The sequence below is a fragment of the Erinaceus europaeus genome, chromosome 10 (genome assembly GCF_950295315.1).
Source record: "Erinaceus europaeus chromosome 10, mEriEur2.1, whole genome shotgun sequence".
Lineage (NCBI taxonomy): Eukaryota > Metazoa > Chordata > Mammalia > Eulipotyphla > Erinaceidae > Erinaceus > Erinaceus europaeus.
The window spans coordinates 70,225,045-70,236,666 of NC_080171.1; the positions used below are offsets into that span (position 1 = coordinate 70,225,045).

General features: G+C 38.0%; 1 protein-coding gene across 1 annotated transcript in view; it reads left to right on the forward strand.

Moving 5' to 3' along the window:
• Positions 1-11,622, forward strand: part of PTAR1 (protein prenyltransferase alpha subunit repeat containing 1) — a 63,288-nt gene that overhangs the window by 40,607 nt on the left and 11,059 nt on the right. The window contains exons 4-6 of the mRNA XM_060199732.1: positions 581-685; positions 3,342-3,555; positions 10,446-10,750. Of these exons, the coding sequence (XP_060055715.1) occupies positions 581-685; positions 3,342-3,555; positions 10,446-10,750 (624 nt within the window). The remainder of the gene's footprint in view (positions 1-580; positions 686-3,341; positions 3,556-10,445; positions 10,751-11,622) is intronic.

Sequence of the window (11,622 nt, forward strand, 5' to 3'; positions counted from 1 at the left end):
CAGGTTTGAACCTGGCCCCATGACATGGAAGGAGCTTTAGTGCTGTAATTTCTTTGCCTTTCTCCCTCTTTGCCCTTTTGTTCCTGTCTAAAAAATTAATTAGCTTATTAATTATAAATATATATGTGCATATGAGAAAAGGCAGAAGGGGAAATTTAACGAAAGCACTTCTGATTTTATTTAGGATGATGATTGAATGATTTGGGTTTTTTTTGCCTTGTGTTTCAGTCATAACTGCATTCATTGTTATATGTGACTTTTGTTAATGAATGAGATCATATCAAGTCCTACTTAGGAAGCTAGAGCAATTCTTGACTAGTATTGAATCTGTCCCTACAGATAATGATGTCAGGTCAGGCCTTTTTTGGAAGTAAGGCAAGCCAGGAAACTCTTTTCTCCTCTCCCTAAGAAGGAAGTCTACATGCTGTCAATTTAAACACTTCTGTTTCTGCTTGTTCAATTCTTGGTGTGTGGCATAAGGTGTTTTACCTTTAATTCGTTTCACAATTAGGTTATATCAGTAACTATGCAGTATGTTTGACTAGGAAGATGAAATAACGATTCTTTTTTTCTTTTTCAGAAAAGAACTGATCCTTTCTGGCACTTTAAATCCAATTAAGGACTTACATTTGGGAAAACTGGCCTTAACTAAGTTCCCTAAGAGTCCAGAAACATGGATTCACAGGTCTGATTAATTCAAACCATCGCCTTCATAGTGGGATTCATAAAATGACTGTTGGAAAAGTCTATAAAACAGGTCATATATTAGTTCAGAATATGAATTCAGGTTACCTAGATTTAAGTCTAAAATGATACCTCCTATATGGCCTTTAAAACCTATTTAGCTTGTTTAAGTCAGGTGTCCTCTTTTGAGTTGTGGGGACAATAACTGCATCTTTTTCACAGTTAATTATTGAGTTCTCATGAAGTGAAATATATAAGCACAACCAGTTTCTGGTACATATTCAGTACTTGACACAGTTTAACCATCATTATTCACTGTTTGAGTCAGTCGTGCCAATTGCATTCAAGTTGATACTCATCCATAGTGAGCAGTTTGAGTTCTGCAGCATGTTAGGTCAGGTGTGCTCTCTGTAAAAAATGGTGGCGGTGCTGGTGATGGTTGTGTTTCTAAAATAAATAAGAAAAATGAGGGCAACTGAAATCAATGATGTATAAGCTGAGCTAATGTTAAGATGATAGAGACTAAGAATATTTTCAGGTTTAAGGCTTGTGACAGCCAAAGTGCACATAAGAACTCTTGAAAATCCTGGTTATAAGGGAGCATCCTCCATTTGCACCCTGTATATCAGCTCTGTTGACTAAACCAGGGTGATAATGGGCTTACTAGTTGGGAGTTAATGGGAAGATTCTCTGCAGAAATCTGTAGCAAGTCACTTATATTTTCCTTATATCCTTAGCATTTTTACAATCTTAAAGTCAGTTCAAGGGTTATCTCAGGGCTTTCAGATCAGCTGCTTTCAAACCTTTTTTTTTTTTATGACTGTGTGGTAGCAAGAGAAAAAAATTAATAGATATGTGTCTCATCAATTATCTAGAATATAACAAAACAAGCTTTTGTTGCTAAGTTTCAAAAAACAGAAGAAACTTAACTGTCGATTAAGCCTGATAAAATGTTTTTTTTCTTATTCCATTTCCTGTGCCTTGGGTTTAGTCTTTAAAAAAGAAAGAAAAAGGGAATCTGGCAGTAGTGTAGCGGGTTAAGCACCACCAAGGAGCCACGTAAGGATCCAGGTTCGAGCCCCCGGCTCGCCACCTGCAGGGGAGTTGCTTCACAAGTGGTGAAGCAGGTCTGCAAGTGTCTATCTTTCTCTTCCCCTCTCTGTCTTCCCCTCCTCTCTCCATTTCTCTCTGTCCTATCTAACAACAAAAACATCAATAACAACAACAATAATAAGACAACAAGGGCAACAAAAGGGAATAAATAAATATTTTAAAAAAGAAAGGAAGGAAGAAAGAAAAAGGAAAAGAAAGTCCCCGTAGGAGCCAGCTAGTAGCATACCTGGTTAGGTGTACCTATCACAGTGAGCAGGGACCCAGGTTCAAGCCCCTGATCCCCACCTGTAGAGGGAAAGCTTCGTGAGTGCTGCAGAAGGGCTGCAGGTATCTCTCTGCCTCTCTTCCTCTGTATCTCCCTTTTCAGCTTCTCTCTATCCAGTACTAAAAAATAATTATTTTTTAAAATGTCCTCTTAAAGGAGGCCAGGCAGTAGGTAGTGCATCCAGTTGAGTTACCTTGTGCAAAAAACTGAGTTTGAGTCTGCACTTCCCAGCTACAGGGGTGAAGTTTCACTAGCAGTAAAGCAGGTCTGCAGGTATCTCTCTTCTCTCCCCTCCCCTCCCCACCTCTGCTTCCTTCTCAGTTTCTCTCTCTGTCCAATCTGATCAAAAAAAGAAAGTACGGAATGGCTGTTGGTAGCAGTGTCTTTGTAGTACAGGTACTGAGCCCCAGGGATAACCCTGGTGGCAACAAATTAAAAACAACTAAAAAATAAAATAAGCAATGTTTTTAAAAGTCCCCTTGTAAAATATTTGTTAGGAATCAAAGGCTTCAATGTGATCAGACATGTTAAAACTACTTTGATTTTTTTTGTAATTAGTTGTATTTTATTTGCTTCCTTCCAGATTCTATGCTGTAATAGTGAAATTCTGCCTCACGAAAACTATCATGATGCAATCTCTTGTTTACAGATAGATGTAGAGTGAGGCATGCACATGTAATCAAAGACGTAAATCATGACTGTTCTAGTAATTACCAGCCACTCAGTAGTATCCCACCACCACACATGCACACAAATGCACAGGTCAGTTGCTTTTCATGTTTCCTGATCAAAGTTTTATAGTTGTTATTTTTTAATCTAATGGAAGCTTTTGCACTTTTGAGGGACAAATTTTGAGGTTTTTTTGTTGGTTTTTTTTTTTTAATGTTTCTTTTCCAATTTGTCCTTGCCTCCTCCCTCCCATCATACTGCTAATTTTAATTGTAGTTTAAAACAATGGTGGGACCAGAGAGGTAGTTCTAGTGGATAGGGCATATGCCTTGCCAGGTGTGTGGCCCCAGTGCCATATGGGAGGTCCCATGGCTCTGGGAGAGGCTCCTCCCTCTGTCTATCTGAACAAAAAAGTCAGGGTTAAGTCCCCTGCTCAACAACAGCAAAAAACAAACAACAACAAAAAAAAACTACGAGGTTTTGGGCAGACACTAGTTTGCAACATTTGTGAAAGTTTCAAGGAAAGTTAAACATAGAACTAGGAAAACTGATTACTTTTTTGGTTCATGTTACACCCTCACTTTTTCCCCCACATGCTACTTTTTAACAGGCGATGGGTGCTACAACAGCTAATTCAGGAAACCTCCATGCCTTCCTTTGTGACCAAAGGAAACTTGAGATCTGTTCCTGTAGAAAGAACACAGCAATTAATAAGAGAAGAAATGGAGGTCTGTGGTGAAGCAGCAGGGAGGTACCCAAGCAACTACAATGCCTGGTCCCATCGCATCTGGGTTTTACAACACCTGGCCAAGCTGGATGCCAAGGTAGGATATCTTGCTAGGTCGAGGCATGTTACCTTTAACATCTTGTAATAAAGGGGCCAAGTGGTGGCACACCCCATTGAGCACACACATTACAGTGAGCAGTGACCTGGGTTCAAGTTCCCATTCCCCATCTGCAAGGAGGATGCTTCATGAGTGGTGAAGCAGTACTTCTGGCATCTCTCTCTGTCTTTTAAAATATTTATTTATTTATGAGAGGGATAGGAGGAAGAAGAGAGAGAACACTAGACATCACTCTGGTACATATGCTGCTGGGAATTGAACTCAGGATCTCATGCTTGAGAGTCCAGTGCCTTATCCACTGTGCCACCTCCCAGACCAATCTCTCTTTCTTGCCCTATTCTCCTTTCCTCTCAATTTCTCTACCTCTAGCCAGTAAATTCATAAGTGATTTTTAAAAATTCCTTTAAGTGAATAAAAGATTGCAATAGCAGCTAAGAAATTGTTTCTAAAAAGAACATTGTACCACTCTATGTTTTATCATTTATAAGAAATAGTGTACTGGGGGCTGGGCAGTTGCACAGTGGGTTAAGCGCACATGGCGTAAAGCAAGGACCGGCGTAAGGATCCCAGTTTGAGCCCCCAGCTCCCCACCTGCAGGGTGTAGCTTCACAAGCGGTGAGGCAGGTCTGCAGATGTCTGTCTTTCCTCCTCTCTGTCTTCCCCTCTTCTCTCAGTTTCTCTCTGTCCTATCCAACAACTATGACAACAATAACAACTACAAGGGCAACAAAATGGAAAAAATAGCCTCCAGGAGCAGTGGATTCATAGTGCAGGCACCAAGCCCCAGCAATAACCCTGGAGGCAAAAATAGAAAAAGAAAAGAAAGAAATAGAGTACTCAGAACTTGTACTGACTAGGGAAATAGTACAATGGCTAAGCAGAGGACTTTCATGTGAAAAATTCTAGGTTCAGTTGTTCTTATTCTATCTATGGCCAGAGCTAAGTGGTACTCAAAACAAACAAAAAACAACTGAAGTCTACTGAGCCCGAGTTAGATACAGCAGTGAAAAGTGATAAAAAGCCCAGAAATATATCCAGATATATAATATATACAGATTTTATATATTTATATTTTTATAATATATACAGATTTATATACAGATTTTATTGATGAAAAATACAGTGTTTCACACATTTTTTTTAAAAAGGGGTTAAAAAATTGAATAATTTGTGATGTTGGTAAAATTATTAACTTTTTAGAAAGTAATTTAGATTCTAATTTCATTTACCAAACTAAATCCTAAATAAAGTAAACAACTATGTGGAGAAAAGATGGATTTAAAAAAATCAGTGGCAGAAATATGTTAAGAAAAAAATATTTATAACATACTTTTACCATCTATAATGAAGATCTCTACAAAGCCATAAGGAAAATGGCTGCCACAAATAATAAATTAGGCGATTTGTAAGGTGGAATTAAATTAAGTAAAACCAACAAAAATGAATGAGAAGAAATATTTAGCTTTAAGGTAACTAATGAAACAATAAGACCAGTTTTCCTAACTATCAAATGAGCAGAAATTAAAGTAAGAAATTTAGGAAACAGATATTAGCATGTTCTTTCAGTGGGGATTTAAGTTTTACAGCCCTTCTGGAAAGTACTTCGTGCATATTAAGAACTTAAGGACCACGCAAATGAACCTGGAACCCCACCTCTCCAGAGTCCTACCCCACTAGGGAAAGATAGAAACGAGCTGAGTGTATGGATTGACCTATCAACACCCATGACTAGCAAAGCAATTATAAAAGCCAGACCTCCCAGAAATATAATGGTTCAGTTTCATTCTTCTGCATGTTTTAACCCAATTTTTTCCAACCCCATTGCTGAAGAGACTCTCTGCTTTCCCCATTTAATAGTCTGGGCACCTTTGTTAAAGATTAGATGTTCATATGTCAAAGACTAGATGTCCCGGCTCTCAATTCTGTTCCACTGGTCAGTGTGTCTATTCATGTTCCAGTACCAAGCAGTTTTGATGACAACAGCCCTATAATACAATTTGAGATCTGGCAGTGTGATGCCTCCAGCTCTGTTCTTTCTTCTCAAAATAATCTATTTGCATTTGCTACCTGCCCAAGACACTGCCAAATTTATCTTTTTAAATCCTATTTATTTTTATCATTCCACTTAAAACTCTTTAGTTTGCAGAAATTGGTCACACAAAGATCTAAGCAAGCAATTCAGTGCTGGGACTGGGAGAGGATACCATAGTGATTATGCAAAAGATTTTCATGCTTTAGGTTCTGAAGTCCCAGATTAGTCCTCCATACTGCCATAAACCAGAGATAAGCAGTGCTTTGGTAAAAAAATAAATAAATAAACAATTCAGTGCTGAAATTTGTTCTACCTATTTATAGAAAACCATATAGCAATAAGTGATTTTGACTAAAGGAGTTAAAACTGATGAGCTCTTGATAAGTACTGCTATATTTCACCAAATACAAAAGTAAATTCCAAGTAGAACAAGAACTTAGGTGTTAGACCACAAACTATCAGATACTTAGAGGAAAATATTGGCAAAACTCTTTTCTGCATAACTTTAAAGACATCTTCAGTGAAACAAATTCAGTTACAAAAGACTAAGGCAAGCATAAACCTATGGGACTACATCAAATTAAAAAGCTTCTGCACAGCTAAAGAAACTACTACCCAAACCAAGAGACCCCTCACAGAATGGGAGATCTTTATATGCCATACATCAGACTAAAGGCTAATAACTAGAATATATAAAGAACTTGCAAATCTCAACCACAAGAAAACTAATAACCCCATCCAAAAATGAGGAGAGAACATGGACAGAATATTCACTACAGAAGAGATCCAAAAGGCTGAGAAACACATGAAAAAGTGCTCCATTTCTCAGATTGTCAGAGAAATGAAAATAAAGACAACAGTGAGATATCACTTTACTCCTGTGACAGTGTCAAACATCAGAAAAGGTAACAGCAGCAAATGCTGGAGAGAGTGTGGGGTCAAAGGAACCCTCTTGCACTGCTGGTGGGAATGTCAATTGGTCCAACCTCTGTGGAGAGCAGTCTGTGGAGAACTCTCGGAAGGCTAGAAATGGACCTATCCTGCAATTCCTCTCCTGGGAATATATCCTAAGGAACCCAACACACCCATCCAAAAAGATCTGTGTACACCTATGTTCTTGGCAGCACAATTTGAAATAGCCAAAACCTAGAAGCAACCCAAGGTGTTCAACAACAGATGAGTGACTGAGCAAGTTGTGGTATATATGTATACAATGGACTCAGCTATAAAAAATGGTAACTTTACCATTTTCAGCTGATCTTGGATGGACCTTGAAAAATTCATGTTAAGTGAAATAAGTCAGAAACAGAAGGATGAATGTGGGATGATCTCACTCTCAGGCAGAAGTTGAAAAACAAGATCAGAAAGAAAACACAAATAGAACCTGAACTGGAATTGACGTATTGCACCAAAGTTAAAAGACTTTGGGGTGGGTGGGTGGGGAGAATACACATCCAAGAAGGATGATAGAAGACCTAGTGGGGGTTGTTGTGATATGGAAAACTGGGACATGTTATGCATGTATTGTATTTACTGTAGAATGTAAAACATTAATTCCCCAATAAAGAAATTTTTTAAAAGATAGAAAAAAAAAACTTAGTATTCCTTTCAGTGTATAATAACAAACAGCAGCAGCAGTTAAGAAAAAAGCTGCTGTAGTATAACCTAAATTATGCAAGGCTATTCTTTAGGTACTATAGTATATAGTAACCTTAAGATTAGTATTTCCCAGGTCTCCGTCCACCTCATGTTATTTTGCTTAATTTTTAAATCAGATGAAAAAGCTTTTCCATTTCTGAGAAGCTCACATTTTTATGGGTAAGAGAAGTGACTCAGCTCTAGGGCATGTTTTGCAGACCTTAAGCCATAGGTTCAATCCCTGTGTTTGCACATGGCCAGACTGGGTGTGTGTGTGTGTGGGGGGGTGTTTATGTGTAAATATCTGAAAAAGTTAGCCAGAGTGATGAAATGAGAAAGTAAATAATAAATGGATAAATTTTATGACTTCGATAACTCACTTTTTTTTTTTCCTTCCCAGAGCACTACTCAGCTCTATTTCTTGGTGGAGGGGAGAGGGGGACTGAACCTGGGACTTTGGAGCATTAGTGTCAAGCATTAGTGTCTCTTTGCATACCCCATTATGCTTTTTATCCCTGCCCTTTTTTCTTTTTCTTTTCTTTTTTTTTTTTTTTTTTGGTATACTCCCTGCTACCTCATAAGTAGTCACTGTTACAGGGTCTTTCTGTTTTGTTTTGTTTAGTGCCCCCACCTTATGTGCTTTATTTTTGCATTGTTTGTATTGCTGTCTTCCAGCTCACAGGTCTTTTGTTTTATAGAGTTGTGGGTTTTTTTGTTTTGTTTTTGTTTTTTTTAACCAGAACACTGCTTAGCTCTGGCTTATAGTTGTGCAGGGGACTTAATTTTTATAACTTTGAATAAACTCATTAGAATTTAAAGATGTTTAAGAATTTCATTTATAAAACTCAACCCTCCTAGCTGAAACTAATCTTACTCATTTTTATTAAATTGTTGATTTATTTATCTATAAAATACTTGTATCCACTATGATGTCCCTGTATACAGGGTGATGGAAATAACAATTAGGAATTAATATGTTGTAGAATTTAGTAGGGACGAAGCGATATGCAGAAAATTGTATAATTGGTGTGGCAAAACACAAGAAAGAACCATGGAGTTTCAGAAGAGGGAAAGAGAAAAAACTGAGCTCAGTGAAATAGCTCACTTGAGTGTTTCTTTGCCATGTGTGCAACATAGCTTTGAGCATAGCCATTAACACATTGAAGGAAGCTTCAGTGCTATGATCTCTTTCACTCTCTTCTGCCTATCTGTGTCTATCAAAAAAATAAAATTCTAAAAAGAAAAAGAACTGAGAGTAAAGACATTTATCTTGATATATTGTTATATATATGTGTATGTAGGACCCTATACACTGGCACTATGTTACCTATATTGTTCACTGTTTAAAAGCATGTCTTTCCTTTACATGGTCTGAAAATTTGAAGAGGCCATCAATGCACTTTTCACTGATGAAATCTATTTGCATTTGCTACCTGCCCAAGACACTGCCAAATTTATCTTTTTATATCCTATTTACTTTTTTATCATTCCACTTAAAACTCTTTAGTTTGCAGAAATTGGTCACACAAAGATCTAAGCAATTCAGTGCTGGGACTGGGAGAGATTTTCATGCTTTAGGTTCTGAAGTCCCAGATTAGTCCTCCATACTGCCATAAGCCAGAGATAAGCAGTGCTCTGGTAATAAATAAATAAATAAATAAATAAACAAACAAATAAACAATTCAGTGCTGAGATTTGTTCTACCTGTTTATAGAAAACCATAAAGCAATAAGTGATTTTGACTAAATGAGTTAAAACTGGTGAGCTCTTGATAAGTACTGCTATGAGTTACATCAAACTAATTTCTTGATCTCTCTTCTCCCTTCAACATCAGCATTACTTGTAAAAACTCTGATATTTGGGGGCAGGCGGTGGTACACATGGTTAGCAAATATATTACAGTGTGCAAGGACCCAGGTTCAAGCCCCTGGTCCCCGCCTGCAGGGGAAAAGCTTCACGAGTAGTAGTGAAGTAGAGCTGCAGGTGTCTCTGTCTCTCCCCCTTTACCTCCCCCTCCCCTTTCAACTTCTCTCTATCTCTATCCAATAATAATTTTTTTAAAAAACTCAAATATTCAACATTTTCTAATTTACTTTTATTCTATGCATGACTATTAAGATGTTATCTGGGAGCCAGTCAGTGCACCCAGTTATGCAAACATGGCACTAAGCTCAAGGATCTGGGTTTGAGCCCTTGACTCCCCACCTGCAGGGGGAATGCTTTACAGAGGTGAAGCATGCCTTCAAGTGTCTAGCTTTCTCTGTCCCTCTCTATTTCTCCAGCCTCTCTCAGTTTCTGTCTGTCCTATCAAACAAAATGGGAAAAAATGGCTGCTAGGAGCAGTAGACTCATAGTGCCAGCACCAAGCCCCAGCAATAATCCTGGAAGCAAAGAAAAAAAGATGTGATCCTTCAAAGATTCAGACAGAGAATGATATCCTTAAATACTTACATGTCGGGGGTCAGGCGGTAGCACACTTGGTTAAACACACATAGTGCGAAGCCTCCAGCTCCCCTCTTGCAGAGGAGTCGCTTCACAAGTGGTGAAGCAGGTCTGCAGGTGTCTTTCTCTTCCTTTCTCTGTCTTCCCCTCCTCTCTTGAATTCTCTCTGTCCTATTCAACAACAACAGCAATAATAACAGCAACAAAATGGAAAAAATGGCTATCAGGAGCAGTACATTTATAAGAGCCCCAGCGATAACCCTGGGGGAAATATGTAAATATATATATATATACATATATATATATATTTACATGCAACACATATCCTTTAACTTTTTTTTTTTTTTTAAGAGAGGGAGGTAGAGTTTACAGCACTTATGCTTCCTTCAGTGAGGCAGGGGCTGGGCTTAAACCTGGGTCATGCAATGGCAAAAAGCAGCACACTGTACAAGTGAGCTATTCACTAGTCCTGTCCCTTAACTTCATAAGGGATAGCATTTACTCAACTCCTACAAAGTGACAGCACAGCTTTGGACATAATTTATACAATATTGGTGTAAATGATTTGTGTTTGTGGTTTAGGGCATTGAATCTAGGACCTCACACATGAGGCATGCAACCTACCTCTGAACTGCATTCCCAACCTAGGTAGGATGATGTTAACAAACAAAGAAATCAGGAAACAGAAATACAGGTGTTAATGGAGAATGAAAAAAGCTTTGGCAATTGCTCTTCTCACTTTTTTTTTTCCTTCAAGATTCTTCTTGATGAACTATCTTCTACAAAACATTGGGCCTCCATGCATGTTTCAGACCACAGTGGATTTCACTACCGCCAGTTTTTATTAAAGTCTTTGATTAGCCAAACTGTGATCGATGGTCCTGTGTTGGAACACAATTCTTTGAGAAATGAGCAAGCCCTAGTTCCTCCAGGAAATGAAGGAAAAGCATCTTCAACAGAAGAAACAAGGATAAATCTTCCCCATCTTCTAGATGAAGAAGTTGAATTCAGTACTGATCTTATTGATTCCTACCCAGGACATGAAACCCTTTGGTGTCACAGGTAAGAGAAAGGAAATGTTGTTTACTGTATGAAATCACACACATCTGTGAAAGTTACAGAAAATATTACATCTTTCTTTTGCCTGCTTTGGTAAGTGTGCTGATCTTTTTGTAAAGCATTGCCTGAGGGAGTTTGGAGAAGTCTCCTTATCCTCTGTGGTTGCTGATATTAAATTCTATTAAATCTAGTCTTGACTGCATAAGGAATAACCTTTGTTTCTCACGAAATAGAAGTAAAAGTATCTCAGCTTCCTCCCTGGAGATCCTTATAGTTAGCATATCTGGAATGGGAAAGACATGCTGCTAAGCAAACAAATGAACAAGAACAAAACCCTGCAGACAAATTTGATGCCTAATCAGGGTTGATACTGATCAGAGCCTGAGAAATAGTTTCTTAGGTATATCTTTTGGAAGTGGAATGGGATGAGTGAGAGAGAATTAGCAGCAACTTTATAACCCAGTTCTCAGTGTATTTCATAGTAAAGCAGTTTTCTTTCTTTTTTTTTTTAATTTCTTTATTGGGGGGTTAATGTTTTACATTTGATAGTAAATACAATAGTTTGTACATGCATAACATTTCTCAGTTTCCCACATAACAATACAACCCCCACTAGGTCCTCTGTCATCCTTTTTGGACCTGTACTCTCCCCCCCCCCCACATCCACCCCAGAGTCTTTTACTTTGGTGCAATACACCAAGTAAAGCAATTTTCAAGCTTAAATGAAGTTCAGGTATTAGAACCCCTCTATTGATTTATTTTAGGTCATTTTCTAGTTGGAGGCTTCTCCATCTTTATAAATACAGATTCTGCTGAAGCCTATAGGATTTTGTTTGTAGACAAAATACTTCCCTGTACTAGATAAGAAGTATTTA